The 16,550-nt window shown below is 45.7% G+C and overlaps 1 protein-coding gene across 4 annotated transcripts in view; it reads right to left on the reverse strand.

The window, feature by feature from the left end:
• The window catches only part of LOC306943732 (uncharacterized protein), a 699,978-nt gene that overhangs the window by 678,062 nt on the left and 5,366 nt on the right, over positions 1 to 16,550 (reverse strand). For 2 of the 4 annotated variants that reach the window (XM_079530264.1, XM_079530263.1), the window contains one exon: positions 14,938 to 15,075. In XM_079530264.1, coding sequence (XP_079386390.1) covers positions 14,938 to 15,075 — 138 coding nt within the window. Of the gene's footprint in view, positions 1 to 5,919; positions 6,523 to 14,937; positions 15,076 to 16,550 lie in introns of those variants that run through there. The other 2 variants (XM_079530261.1, XM_079530260.1) reach the window with 1 other exon arrangement.

Consider the following 16,550-nt stretch of genomic DNA (forward strand, 5'->3'; position numbering starts at 1 on the left):
TATCGGCTTGGTCCTAGACTCCCGCCGAATGCTGGCTTTTCCCACTCCTCAACGAGGGGAAGCCATTCTACATCTTCTTCTCTGTTTTCGGAGGAACAGGAAGTTGAGGTTCAGCCTGTTTCTCAGGTTGTTAGGAATGCTGACATCAGTGACAGCAGTAGTGCCTCTGGGTCTCCTGCGGCTGCGGCCATTCCAGATCTGGGTCAATGGTCTACATCTAGACCCCAAATGCCACATGTCCAGGAGAGTCAGGGTGTCCAGCAGCTGCCTTCTCACACTGCAGCCCTGGAGGGACAGGCTGTATGGCAACGCAGAGCTGTGAGGGGGCTCTGGACAGGACAAGAGTTGACACAGCACATAAATGTGCTCGAGCTTCGTGCTATATTCCTAGCACTTCGACACTTTGCTCTGCAGCTGAAGGGCAGGCATGTGCTTGTGCGGTCCGACAACAAGTTAGCTGTCTACCACATAAACCGCCAGGGGGGGACCAGATCGACCCTATCACTACGGGTGGCACGGCAACTCCTCGTGTGGGCTTTACCTCGCTTTTTAAGCCTGAGGGCTATGTTTCTGCCAGGGCCACAGAATGTGGTGGCAGATTTTCTGTCCCGCCAGAAGCCTCCCTCAGGGGAGTGGAGACTCCACCCAGAGGTAGTAGAGGAGATCTGGCGCAGATACGGCACAGCGGAAGTGGACCTGTTTGCCTCGGAGTCCACAACACATTGCCCTCCTTGGTTCTCCCTGATGGAGACATCGAACCCGTTAGGACAGGATGCTCTGGCACACCCGTGGCCAGATGTCCTCTATGCATTCCCACCTTTCCCACTGATAGCGTTAACGCTACACAGACTTCGGCGGGCACAGGAAGGGGCAGGCCCTGTCCAAGCAGAGGCTTTCAAAATGGGTTGTCATGGTGATTGAGGAGGCATACAGGTCAAGAGGCCTGCCACACGGGGGCACGGTGGCACAGTTGGTAATGCTGTCGCCTCACAGCTAGAAGGTCCTGGGTTCGATTCCCGCTCGGGACGCTGTGGGTGCTGGCGGCGTGTTTCCTCCTCCGCGTCATCAGTGCCCATACCCGAAGGCGGGTTTGTGAAAGGGCCTTTCTGTGTGGAGTTTGCATGTTCTCCCCGTGTCCCCTAGGGTAGGTACCCTCACAAAAAACATGCAGTAATCCTGGTCTCTAAACTGCCTCCACCTGGCCAGCCGGGGCGCCTGATGGAGGGGAAAGTAACTGGTTGGAATAACATGTTCCTTCCACGTGCTACGTCCAACCAGGGAAACTCCCCCCTGTCAGGTGTAAAGGAGCAACTTGGACACTCAGGCATGAAGGAAGCATGAGTTCAAGTCCGTTGCTCTCCCCATGTCGCCCATATATGGGGACTAGGTTGGCGGAGGGTGTGTAGAGCCCAGGATCACATTAGATAATTGACACAGGGGTGAAAAATGGGTTACAAAATCGTGGGAAAAGAGGCCTGCCACTGCCTCACAATGTCAGAGGCCACTCCACCAGAAGTGTTTCCACTTCCTGGGCGGCACTACGAGGGGTTCCTCTGAGCGAGATTTGTGCTGTGGCCTCATGGGCCGCACCGTGTACTTTTGCCCGGTTCTATATGGTTAATTTAGCGGCAACTAATGCAGTTGCGACTGCTGTTCTGGGGGTCCCTTACCTAGCCGGGGGTTCGTTGGTACTAGTCATCCAGTGTTAAGCACTCAGTAAGAATGAAATAGAACGTAGGTTACATATGTAACTGTGGTTCTATGAATTCTGGATGACTGCCAGAGTTCACTAGGAATCTCGCGAGAAGATTCCACAGGGAAGTCATTAGTGACTACTGCGCTCCACGCCCACCGTCATCATGTCACATCCGTGACTTTGTTGTTATTATTTACTCGACCTGCACGTACGTGAGACGGATATCATCCAGTGATAAGCACTGCCTGGCAGTCATCCAGAATTCATAGAACCACAGTTACATACGTAACTTAGTCTGTTCACACTGTTTCCCTCAGGGAAGAGGTACCAGAGCATCAAGGACCAAAGACACCCTCATAACAGTCTGTCCACACTGTTTCCCTCAGGGAAGAGGTACCAGAGCATCAAGGCCAGCACAAGCAGACTGAAGAACAGTTTTCTCCCCCAGGCTGTAAGACTGCTAAACAAGTCTAAATGAACAATGGACTTTGCTGTGGTATTAGTATTACAGGTTATTTATTTACTGTTTTTATTTATGTGTATTGTGGAGCAAACAGCATTTCCCCCTCGTTTACTTCCTGTTAACATTGAGCGTAATTATGGCTTTCATCAGATGTGCCCCCTCACTACTTCAGACAGAATCGTCCACAAACGGGATTAAAACAGTTCTTTATTTGACAACTACGGACTACTACATTGCACAAGCACACTGTAGGCCTATCTAACATCTGGGACATTGCGGTGAGCAACTTATATTTTACATTCGTACATGTTCGGAGCTCTAAGGGTTGAGCTGGTGTCTCTGCATTGACTGCAGGGGAAGGAGCACTTAGACTCTCGTAGATATGAAAATGTAAAAATCGATAAAATACATCCACGAGTCTAAATCATAGGCTACCCCATACACACGCACACACACATGACATTTTGGCGGGACGGGTCAAAATATGAATCGGGCACCCGCGGGTCGTTTCCCCCCCAAAGATTAGCATCACGCACGCACGCACACACACACACACACACACACACCACACACACACACACACACACACACAGTGTGTAGTTTGGTGTTGGTGTTATGGCATATACCTGCAAATCAGACCCTTCCTCACCCAGGAGTCAGCCCAGCTCCTTATCCAGACATCAGTCATAGGGCGGTATGGGATTTGTATTACCGCGGTTATTGTCGGCCCCCATACCGCCGTTATGACGTTATGTCTTTTTCCTGCGATCCCATTGATGTCACAACAGACAACATTTATAGGTGGGTCTGGTTTGGAGTAGCCTAATTTAAAACATTGTCCGACTTTGTTTTGAGCGAATATTAATACCTCGCGCTATTGTAACAGCCAGGTGCATCATGCATTGCTCAGACCGTCAGAGAGAGAGAGAAACATTAGGCTAAACGTGTAGCCTATGGATAAGGGCGCATCGTTGTAACGGTTTCAACTTTGTATTGATGTCTGTCAGCGAGAGACGAGAAGAGAAAGGGCGAGAGAGAGAGAGAGAAACATTAGGCTAAACGTGTAGCCTATGGATAAGGGCGCATCGTTGTAACAGGTTTCAACTTTGTATTGATGTCTGTCAGCGAGAGACGAGAAGAGAAAGGGAGAGAGAGAGAGAGAAACATTAGGCTAAACGTCTAGCCTATGGATAAGGGCGCATCGTTGTAACAGGTTTCAACTTTGTATTGATGTCTGTCAGCGAGAGACGAGAAGAGAAAGGAAGGGAGAGAGAGAGAAACATTAGGCTAAACGTGTAGCCTATGGATAAGGGCGCATCGTTGTAACAGGTTTCAACTTTGTATTGATGTCTGTCAGCGAGAGAAGAGAAAGGGGGAGAGGGAGGGAGAGAGAGAGAGAGCTGTACAGACAGGACGGACAGAACTGTTTTTATCTTTTGACTGACTAAGAAAAAGTCATTCTGCACACCTACAGGTGCGTCGGATAACTGGAACTGAGAAGTAGAGAAAAAAAGAATCCCGCACACTGTCTTCACTTGGAATCGCAATGGCAACCATTCTCACTCCAATGAAATGCCCGCTCAGCAGCGCATCGCATGAAACAAACACGTCACCATTCAAAAACGTCCCCTCATCATGGAACCTAAAATCTTAAACATATTAAACAAATTCCAAGTTAACTGATAGATTTAATATATGATGAATTGAAAGGTTCAACTTCCAGCCGCTCCACACCACGCAGCAACTGCGCGCCTCCCCAGTCCCCAAGCCATGAGTTAACATTATTGCTTGATTTAAGTTTGTATTAACAGTTTACAGTACATTTGCACAACTCAATACAAAAACTGTTAACTGTTACTCTGTGAGTGGACGACACCATAAAGCATTACACTAGTTTACAAGAGGGTCCACCTTGTTCAATTCATCATAACATTTTGTACACTATACACTTCTATAAAGCCAAAAACAGGAAATCATCATAAAGGAGGTAAAAAAGGGGGGAAAACATATACAGTGGGGGGGAAAGGGGTGGGTGGGGGTGGGTGGAGTCAAGGGATTTACATGTCTTAATGACAGTTGGTAGGGCGTTCCACATTTTTGTGGCATAGGAGTGAAATGAATTTAGGTGGACCCTCTTGTAAACAAGTGTAATGCTTTATTGGGTCGTCCACTCGCAGTTAACAGTCTTTGTATGGAGTTGTGCTTGAAATGTAGGCTACTGTAATTCTGCAAACTTAATAAATAGTTCAATCAATCAATCAATCAATACTTGTTTGTGCCGAATCTGGGTTGCACATGGTTTGTTGAACTCCCTCTGGTGTTGCTGGCATATGATTAGACTGACTGAGCCTCACTGTTTATTATGATACACTTTATTTCATATCAACCATATGCACTTAGGCTTAGAACCCAGGGTTAAGGTTAGAACTAGGGTTAGGGTTAGGACCTTTTTTTTTTTTTACCGCGGTAACGAACCCGATACCGCGGTATGCGTTGTATACCGGCGGTATGGCGGTTATTGCACCCAGCCCTGCATATCAAAACTTGACTATGGTAACTCTCCTTACTGCCCTACCGGCATGCACACATGCACACCTCTCCAATTGAACCAGAATGCCGCAGCTCGCTTGGTTTTCAACCAGCCAAAATTCTCACACGTCTACCCCCTTCTCCGCTCCCTCCATTGGCTCCCGGACGCTGCCCGCACAGAGTATAAAGTTCTGATGCTGCCATTCAAAGCAACCAAAGGTATGGCACACCCATATTTCGCAAGTCTGATCGGACCCTACAAACCTTCCCGCTCGCTCAGATCAGCCAACGCAGGGAAGCTGGAAGTACATTCACTAAAAACACTGGGACAACACTCCACACGTCCCAAACTCTTCTCCCATCTGGCCCCAAAACTATGGAATGAATTGTAATCAGAACTGCAGACTCACTCGCAATCTTTCGCCGTAGTCTGAAAACCCACCTATTCCGACTCCATCTTAGCACATAGCACTTGCCCTAGCCATGACGACCTTACAGGCGAATGCATAGGCTACATTTATTTAAATTAGATGCCTATTTGTCTATATATATATTTATGTAGACATAGCACTCTATAGTGTATACACATAGTTTCGTTAGTCAAGACTCATGTAAGCTAAGCTTACAGTGGAATATTGATATATTTTCATGTATTTGATGTATTACCATGTTTTGTGCTTGCTTACTGTAAGTCGCTCTGCCTAAATTGTAAATGGTAAATGGTGCATTTATATAGCGCCTTTATCCAAGGCGCTTTACATAGATTGTGCATTACATTCACCCATTCACGCACACATTCATACACCGATTGCAGCGGAAGCCATGCAAGGTACCAACCAGCACATCGGGAGCAATTTGGGGTTCAGTGTCTTGCCCAAGGACACTTCGACATGTAGACAGGAGGAGCCGGGATTCGAACCGCCGACCCATGGATCATTGGACGACCTGCTCTACCTCTTGAGCCACAGTCGCCCCTAAATTGTATGTGCACTTGTGCAGTGTATACTAGTTTAGTGCTGTGTGTGTGTAGTTTGGTGTTGTGTGTGTAACACACATACCTGAAGTGTGTAGTTTGGTGTCGTGTGTAACACACATAGGCTTACCTGAAGTGTGTAGTTTGGTGTTGTGTGTGTAACACACATAGCCTACCTGCAGTGTGTATTTTTCTGTTGTGTGTGTAACACACATTCCTGCAGTGTGTAGTTTGGTGTTGTGTGTGTAACACACATACCTGCATTGTGTAGATCGATGTCCATATCAAAGTCAATGTCCAGCAGTTTGTTTTGTTTCTCCAGCAGAGTTTCTAGTGTCTCCATCTCTCTCTGGAAAAGGTTGACCATGAACTGTGCGGCCGCACTGAGGCGCTCCAACACAAACACTCTGAGCCGACAAACATCACCGCTTGTTGTGTGTTTGTCCAAAACGCACAATATGTCCTCTCCCACCACTGACGTCATGTGTTCATGTATCTTCAGCCGTACAGACTCCATTGGACTCGTTTTACCTCCTTTAGGAGACATTTACACCAAAGAGACTCTCTTCCAAACTACCGCTGTTTCCTTGGCTTCAACGCCGACGAATGGAACTTGAAGCTGGGCTGAATGAAGGAGGAAACACCGCTGGAGAGCCGAGATGATTTCGGGTCGTGACTCGTCACAACATTTCATTGGCACCGAAGAACCGACTTAATGTAACATAAACTTATATAATGTGTAAATGTTTCTGCTCCTACTGTAATATAGAATGTGTATTAAATACACTTAGAACTTATAGAATGTGGAAAATTTCTATTTTCTCTAGATTAGGTCAGGATCAACAACAAGCTTCTCTCCGATTCCGCAATTACGCTGAATACAAAGAACCACTGCCAGTGTTGCCACATTGAGTGAGAGAAATAAGCCAAACCACCTCCAAAAACAAGCCAACTCTTAAAGCCAAATCAAGAAAAACAAGCCAAAACAAACCCAATAATATGACCATATAATGCTAATAAAAAGATTTGATGCATTTATCATTATAAATACTATGTATGTCTATGATAATTAATGTTTTGGTCATTTATTATATTAATAATTAGTCTTAAGCCAAAAGTAACGGGAAATAAGCAGACTTGGCAACCCTGCCAACAACACGCATCTACTTCCGGGTCAACGTGTCACACGGAGCATGCACCTCTGCCTCTCTGCTGCCATCTGGTGGAGGCGGTGTGTAACTGTTACTGAATACTTGTAAGGATGAATGGACTGCCTTCCACTAGCTTTAGGAATAACATGAATGTTAAACACTGTTACTGAACACATGGATGGTGATGATGATTGACATTCTTTATTTATAGGAATAATAAACCCTTATCTCGTTTACATTAAGGATGTTCTAGACACAATATAAAGCATAGTGTAATTGTGAGAGGGTCAAGGAGAAGGTTTCTCTGGATTTATGTGGTTTAAACAATAATAATCCTAGCACAGCAATGCATTGTGTTGTTTCCACATGTAAATGTATTGTGTGTGTAATAATAGTTCCTCATTGTTCCTGTTGGTTAACGAGCGGCGGATGCGCCATAGAGTATTAAAAGGATAGAGACTGATCTGGCACGAAGCTCCGCCCCCCCGCTATTCATGTCAGTGGAAGTTGCTCAGTGGCGTTTTGAAGCACCCGGAAAAGCCTTCTACTTCCGCCTTTTTTTCGATTTGGGCACCAAAATTTGGTGCCCAAAATGCGGAAGTGCAAACGCGCTCAACGTTAAAGCCCAGCTGCACGGGGTTTCCCAATCATACTTCCACGGGTCCGCCTGCAGTCCATCCTCTTACCACTAGGGCCCAGTGCTTCAACGTTGGAAAGCCTCACTGGCCCCTTGGGATGCACGTGCTGCTGAGGGGCGGGCCCATGGTGCATTCAAATGGCCGACCTCAGTCTGCAGGAAGGCAGCGAGGAGTAAGGTTGTCCCGGCAGAAAGCTCCCAGGAGTGCCGTAACAGAGAGGATCGTGACAGTGCAGAGGGGACTGGAACCACGGTGCCCATGCCAGCTATCGAGTCGGCACAGTGACAACTTGAGCGTGGCTGTGTAGAGGAAAGAGTGAGTGAAACAAAGTATAGATATTGAAATAGCGAGTCATTCTGGGATCGACATCGCTGGTGGAGATCCAGAGACAGAGAGTCGAGAGAGACGAGCCTAGACAGCGGTCACCGGACGGAGAGGGACGGGCAGGGCTGGACTGGGACAAAAATTCGGCCCGGTCATTTTGGCGTGAATTTGGCCCAGACCGGCCCACCACAACCAGCGCGCAGATAGCAGAAACTCTACCACCCACTCCGTCGAGGCACACACACACAAACAAGCCCTAATACCACCACTTTTACAGAACAACATAAATGATACAAACAGTGCCGGTTCTAGGCGTTTAGTGGCCCTAAGCAACATAATATTATGTGGCCCCACCCCTGCACTGCACCGCCGGGGTGCAGTGCAGGGGTGGACCCCCCGGGTCCAGAAAAATCTGTAAATTTGCCATGAAAATGCTTCAATCTGGTGCACTTTGAGATAAAAATTAAGAGGTTAGATCAGGCCGCCAGTTGATATTAACCTGCGGGCCGCATTAGGTGAAGGTGGGGGCCACATGTGGCCCTCAGGCCGCCAGTTGATATTAACCTGCGGGCCGCATTAGGTGAAGGTGGGGGCCACATGTGGCCCTCAGGCCGCCAGTTGATATTAACCTGCGGGCCGCATTAGGTGAAGGTGGGGGCCACATGTGGGGGCCCAGTGTGGAGGGATGGTATGACAGACTGACTGGTATAAACAGTGCCCCCAGTGGGGAGGGATGGTATGACAGAGAGACTGGTATAAACAGCGTCCCCAGTGGGGAGGGATGGTATAAACAGCACCCCCAGTGTAGAGGGATGGTATAAACAGCACCCCCAGTGGGGGGGGGTGGTATAACAGACTGACTGGTATAAACAGCGCCCCCAGTGGGGAGGGATGGTATGACAGAGAGACTGGTATAAACAGCGCCCCCAGTGGGGAGGGATGATATGACAGAGAGACTGGTATAAACAGCGCCCCCAGTGGGGAGGGATGGTATGACAGACTGACTGGTATAAACAGTGCCCCCCAGTGGGGAGGGATGGTATGACAGAGAGACTGGTATAAACAGCGTCCCCAGTGGGGAGGGATGGTATGACAGACTGACTGGTATAAACAGCGTCCCCAGTGGGGAGGGATGGTATGACAGACTGACTGGTATAAACAGCGTCCCCAGTGGGGAGGGATGGTATAAACAGCACCCCCAGTGTAGAGGGATGGTATAAACAGCGCCCCCAGTGTAGAGGGATGGTATAAACAGCACCCCCAGTGTAGAGGGATGGTATAAACATCCCTCAACTGTAGACTGGGGGGCCTACAGTTGATATTAACCTGCGGGCTGCATTAAGTGAAGGTGGGGGCCACATGTGGCCCTCAGGCCGCCAGTAGCCCATGTATGGGCTACTGGCGGTCGCGGCCCACCGGGCCCACCGGGAAAATGCCCGGTATGACCTGTGGCCAGTCCAGCCCTGGGGACGGGGACCAGTGGTACTGCACGCCAGACACAGACAGGTTTGCCTGTAAGTATCGAACCGACACAGTACTCACCTGTATGCACCTGTCTACGGCTACATCTTAGTATAGGATATGTATGTTTGGAACAGTTGAATTGGCACCACGTCTCATGTGTGTTACAGTGTAAAGAATGTATAGGAATCAATCATACATATAGAGGCGTATCATTCTATATAAACAGGTGTATATTCTATTAACCCTTTGACCTATGTATGCTTCAATTTGTTCTCTGACTGAGTGTATTCATGTGGTCCCAGCACTGTGTCCTTTGTGTGACATGTGGTTTCCATCTGAACCAGTACAGTGTTGCAACACCACAGATATTCTGATTACTCCCTCAAGATCAGAACTGGTTGGGTGGGGAATATGGTATGATGCTTTGTGCAGTACGATAACTTGTTGTCATGTCAAGTCGACATTTTGGCAGTATCCAAATGTTCTGGCAGTATCCAAATGTTCTGGAAGGTTCTGAGAAAAGGATGACTAATGTGTTTTGGTAGAAACTTGGGAAAGGCTACGGAATATTCGTGGGCCGGCTCGGTATCGGTGATATTCTGAAATCATCTGTGTTGTGAAATCATCCTCTATATAATCTGAGGGCAGCCAAAGTGAAGGGAGCTAATATGCCAGACTAACAACCGAGGAACAAGTGCGACTCTACTTCTGTATGGTTCATCGGCTGCTTGCACAGCTATTCTTTTTGGATTCATCGTTGTACTTTACTTTTGGACTTATTCTCATTTTTGTATTATCTTCAAATAAACCTTTTGATTAGACCTAATTGTTTTGCCTCATTATCTACTGGAAAATTGACAAACATCAATAAGAAGTAGACGCCTGCCCCAGGGACACCGGGCTGATTGTCCTCCGAATGCACCCCGCACTTTAGTCCACAACCTCTGGCACAAATGATGATATGAACAGTTTTAACAAGTGATCGTCCTTCCTTTTTTTTCTTTTTGGTTAAGTGTTTATTTTAGGTTTAGTTAGTTTGTATATGTTTTTAGGATTGGGGTTTTAGAATGTATAAATAAGTGTGTTTCATACGGCCATTTAGAGTGCCTTCTGTCTTAGATAAATAAACTAATTTGATATTGTAACCCCCTACAAAAACAGTTTCCGCCTCAGTCCTTCTTCCTGGTACCTTCAATTGCAATGCTCTTTTACCTGGTGAAAAACACGAACCTTGTGTGTACCTTATCCATTTAATGAATATACAGAAAGGAGTTATTGATCTCCCTACTACTTTTACACAGTGCGCCTGAATATATATATGAATGTGTTTTCTCAAGAGGCGAACAAGTAAATTGTTAAAGTTCCTATGTGGCTCATTCTGGCCACCGGTCACATAATAATGCTTAATCATGGAAAGCAGTGTTTGTTTTGACTTGTGCTTTCGTTTGAAATGTACCCATTCTACATACTGTGAAATAAAAACAATCAATCAATCAGATACACTTCGTCAACAAAAAAGTCATTGAGGACCACCAGTGGTCCTTGAGGGGTTCCAGGTGGTTCCAGGTGGTCCAGGGACCTTCCAGTCTGCAGAGTATTGGACTCGAGACTCGATGACTCGACTCGAGTCCGACTCGAGTCATTGATTTGACGACTTGCAACTCGACTTGGACTTGAGGGTAAAAACTTGAGACTCGACTTGACTTGGAAGACAATGACTCCAGACTCGACTCGACTTGAGACAAGCTGACTCGGACAACTTAAGTAACCGGCCTGTCCGGCAGAGTATTGGACTCGAGACTTGATGACTCGACTCGAGTCCGACTCGAGTCATTGATTTGACGACTTGCAACTCGACTTGGACTTGAGGGTAAAAACTTGAGACTCGACTTGACTTGACTTGCCCACAACAGAAAAACTTGAGACTTGCTTGAGACTTGGACCAAATGACTTGCTACTCGACTCGGACTCGGATCGGAGAGACTCGTGCAATTGTCTGCCAGTCTGTGTCTCATAGGAGGGCTGTGGGCAGTTCAGAAACCAGTCTGTGTCTCATAGGAGGGCTGTGGGCAGTTCAGAAACCCGTCCACCAGTACACCAGTGTTCACAATTAGGCTGCTTAGATCAGAGCTGGTCTTGTGAGAGAACATTCAGTCATCATAGAGAGCAGCATAGCAACAGTAAACACAATACAGTTAATACAACTATAATGGTGCAATTCTGGGAACATTCTGTGTGGTTGTACAGTAGAGCAGGGCTGGGAACCTTAGGCATCTGTGGCAACACTGGCACAGGGGAGGGTGATCACTGGCACAGGGAGGGTGATCACTGGCACACTGGCAGAGGGAGGGTGATCACTGGCACAGGGAGGGTGATCACTGGCACAGGGAGGGTGATTACTGGCACAGGGAGGGTGATCACTGGCACACTGGCACAGGGAGGGTGATCACTGGCACACTGGCAGAGGGAGGGTGATCACTGGCACAGGGAGGGTGATCACTGGCACAGGGAGGGTGATTACTGGCACAGGGAGGGTGATCACTGGCACACTGGCAGAGGGAGGGTGATCACTGGCACAGGGAGGGTGATCACTGGCACAGGGAGGGTGATCACTGGCACAGGGAGGGTGATCACTGGCACAGGGAGGGTGATCACTGGCACAGGGAGGGTGATCACTGGCACAGGGACGGTGATTACTGGCACACTGGCACAGCGAGTGACAGATGAGGGGTGCTAGCCCCTCCTATATCCAGCTTTTGGTGTTTGTCCACAAACTTTGTCCGACACAAACATTCAATTCTCGTTGACAATGAATGGACAATATTACGTCATAGTCTATTTTACGTCCTGATGACATGACGCTAATTGTGATTGGCCGGAATGAGATAATGTATGATGATGTACGATGATAAGAGCGCCCCTCACTTCACACAAGTGTGATTTGTTTTGGTTGTATGTACAGTATGTTCTTCAAATGTTTTTATATTCCTCTAATTTGGTCTTTATGACGTCAATTTAGACTCTAGATGGATGTTAAAAACAGGTACAACTTTTCCAGTCTGGTTCCCCATAGGAAGTAGTGCTGCACAATTAATTGAAGAAAGATCGAGATCTAGATTCAGACACCTAGAGATCTCATTTCTAAATGCGAGTCAGAATCATACAGCACTAGTTGGCTGTCCACTTCATTTAATGAGTCAGAATCACACAGCACTAGTTGGCTGTCCACTTCATTTAATGTGAGTCAGAATCACACAGCACTAGTTGACTGTCCACTTAATGTAATGTGACTCAGAATCATACAGCACTAGTTGGCTGTCCACTTCATTTTAGTTACTCTTATGTTTTTGCTACAAGAGAGACTTCCGTTTGTTTTTATTGTTCTTCAAATGTTTTTCTTCATGTTAAACAAAATGTAATAAGTATAGGCATTAATATAAGCTACAAGCGTCTGCCTATACCTTTCTGATCATGTTAAAAGAACAAAATCACACCCTTGTGAAGTGAGGGGCGCTCTAATCATCGTAGATCATGACATAAAATAGCCGATTTGCTCAGACACTGATGTAAAAAACACTGTTGTGTGCGTGTGTGCGTGCGGGTTGAGATTTGAGGTAGGCTAGTTTCCAACTGACCCACAGTCACATAAACAACAACCACCACGACTGTAATAATAATTTGAATAGTATTACAATGTATGCAGAGTGTAAAATTAATACTTACTCATGTACTCTGTAGTAACAGCTTCAGCACAAGGTATACAGGCTGTAAAATGACTGTATTGTTCACAGTAGTTATGGGGTAAATAGAACACATCTTTGATAACATTTCTGTAATGATAAATCACACATAGAGAACCTGTAGTGTTGAAACCTTTATTAAACCAAGAAAACTAAAACATTATCAATATTTCCATAACCGTAACCCAGGTATAAAAGAGTTTCTTTAAGTTCAGAAAAACACCTCAATAAAGAGACTAAACTCTGCAGAATATAAACGATCAAAGTCAAACAAACTAACTCAACTGTCTCAAACCCAGCAGCTTGTCAGCACTTTACTGCACCATTATTTATTGCATATCAATGAACATAATAATTATTGCATGAATATTAATGAATATGACTTTAAATCCTGACCGGACACACACTGATGCTCATATTGTACTACCAGTAACCTATGAGCTGGAGGGAATAATGCAAGAGAAAATAAACATGAAATTCCATCATGTTGAATAGAAAATAAGATCCATACACACGATAAAACAAAAATACATCACAAGAAACTATTAATGTGTGTTTTATTCAGTCATGTTGATATTGTCAGATTATGTAATCATTCTGCTTTTGCATCATTATCATCCTGGATTAGACTGACTGATCATATGTCTTAACCTAAAGGCTTTGACTGATCATATGTCTTAAACTAAAGGCTTTCACCTGTATGAGTCCTCATGTGTGTTTTTAGATTACTCATCTGAGTAAAGCCTTTACCACATACTGTACACGTACAGGGTTTTTCACCTGCATGAATCCACATGTGTGCTTTTAGACTACCTCTCTCAGTAAAGCCATTACCACACACTGTACAAGAGAAGGGCTTTTCACCTGTATGAGTCCTCATGTGTGATTTTAGATGCAGCGTCTGAGTAAAGCCTGTACCACATATTGTGCAAAGAAATGGCTTTTCGCCTGTATGAGTCCTCATGTGTGTTTTTAGATTAAATGTACTATTACAGCCTTTACCACATACTATACAAGTATGGGGCTTTTCGCCTGTATGAGTCATCATGTGTGTTTTTAGATTACTCGTCTGAATAAAGCCTTTACCACATACTGTACAAGTATAGGGTTTTTCACCTGTATGAATCCTCATGTGTGCTTTTAGACTACCTCTCTCAGTAAAGCCATTACCAGACACTGTACAAGAGAAGGGCTTTTCACCTGTATGAGTCCTCATGTGTGATTTTAGATGCTGCGACTGAGTAAAGCCTGTACCACATATTGTGCAAGGAAATGGCTTTTCGCCTGTATGAGTCCTCATGTGTTTTTTTAGACTACCTTTCTCAGTAAAGCCTTTACCACATACTGTACAAGAGAAGGGCTTTTCACCTGTATGAGTCATCATGTGTGTTTTTAGACGATCCATCCGATTAAAGCCTGTACCACATACTGTACAAGTACAGGGTTTTTCACCTGTATGAATCATCATGTGTGTTTTTAGAGTTGCCTTTAGATTAAACATTTTACCACACTCTGTACAGCTACAATATTTTTTCCCTGTATGAATCCTCATGTGTTTTTTTAGATTCCCCTTTAGATTAAACATTCTGCCACACTCTGTACAGCTAAAACCTTTCTTCCCTGTGTGACTCCTCATGGACTCAGGTTGTTTGGATGATTTCAGGTCCTGGGACAGCTTGAGCTGTCCTCCCACATTTTGTGTGTTTTGTGATTTCAGTGTGTTTAAAGCTGACTGATCTCCCATAGTCTCCTCCCACTCATCACTGTCTTCAGTGTCAGATTCAGAACAGTGTGAAGAGACGAGCTGCTCATCACTAGTTGGTTGTGATGTTCTTCCACAGTCCTCTACATCAGCTTGTGTTTTCATGTGTTCAGTTGAGGTTCCGGCTACAGGCTCTGTCTCTCTGTTTTCATCATCATCTTCACTTTCCACTGCTAGTAATGTCAACGTTGACCCACCAGCCTCTTCTGGTCTTTGAAGTAGCTCCTCCTGTTCCTCTTTAATGTGTGGAGGTTGTGGTTCCTCCTGGACCAGACTGGAGCTCCTCTCCTCTTCAGGTGGAACCTCCTCTTTACACACAACGACGTGCAGAAAGTCTAGGAAAAACAATACAAGGAGACTCTATAAAAGGTTTGAATCTTGTAACTCAGAGCAGAGTAGTGCCTGGAAGAAGTATCAACAGATTACTCTTTGTCCACATTTTCCAACATTGAAATGGGACGGTGCACTGACTGCGCTCTGCACTGTAAAGGTGGCCTTACACTAGCCGATAATCGGGCATTTTTGACGCTCGGTTCCAGACCCCCAGGAACACGCCCAGGGGGCCGGGCCGGTTCCGGCGTGCCGCGTCGCGTCCGAAACGGTTGAGAATGACAGAGTTACCGTGTGGCGGCCCCTCTACTGTACTGTAATGTACTGGCACCCCCGAAAGCATACAGTTAATACGTGCGTGTGTGTTTGTGTGTGCATTAGGTTGCGCACAGATGGTGAAAAACAACCATGCTGTTTTCGTGCTCATACCCAGACACCCAGCCACCCACCCACACACATAGCTCCGTAAGGGAGTGGTTGCACCACTCAAAAATAATATATATATATATATATATCAAATAGGCCTATACAGTATATTTTAATGTAGGCTAGTAGCATTAGCAAGCACAACTCAGTAAGAAATACTAATAGTGGGCAACAGTGGATTTAACATAGCTTAAACCAACCAAAAGTTGTTTGCAGTTGCAATTATTGTACTTAGTCAAAATATCGGTGTGTGTTACACAATGTGTGTTTCCCATTGAATCGGGTCTGCTTGTCACGCTAAAACATGTTCCCCTAAATATTTCTGTCGGAGGCAGCGCCGTGTAGTTGAGAGAGTTGTGACATCTCCGTTCACTGCTTATTCGTGGGGCTGCATGCGTCACTGATCACTCTATTGTCGTCACTCTCTGTCTCTAAACAGCTCTATTCTAGAGGCTGCGCTCAGTCAGAGCCAACATGGCGGCGCACAGCGCGCTGTGTTGACAGTGTTGTTACAGACTAGTGGTTCTACAAGAACGATTCCTACGTGGATTTTATTTTTTATAACGTAGGATAAGGTCGGATGCGGGCATGCAAAATGATCGTGTCCGTATTATTATTGTTTTACCGCATTTTTTCCCATTTTTTTTTTTTCACGTGGATTATTATTACTGTGTATGCCGAGTACAGTAGTGCATCTCGTGGACGCAGAGGTTGAGCGGAGGTTGCGGCCCAAAACTATAAAGTGCGTTTTGGGACGCAAAACGCACCCTATTTACATCACTGAGATAGATAGATAGATAGATACTTTATTGATCCCGAAGGAAATTTGTTTTGTCCAACAGCTTCAGTGTAAAACATACATACTTTGAACTTTATTGAGAGGACGGCCCCTTGAGATGCAGTATCTCGTTTTAGAGGGGGTCCTATATAGACAAAATACAACATTACAGCAGTGAAAGTACACAGTACTAAAGACACTTGCAACATGACATACAGTACAAATACACAGGACATACACATACAGGTACAGTTAGCTTGCTAGTTAGCTTGATCT

The sequence above is a fragment of the Electrona antarctica genome (genome assembly GCF_951216825.1).
Source record: "Electrona antarctica genome assembly, chromosome: 2".
In the NCBI taxonomy this organism is placed as follows: domain Eukaryota; kingdom Metazoa; phylum Chordata; class Actinopteri; order Myctophiformes; family Myctophidae; genus Electrona; species Electrona antarctica.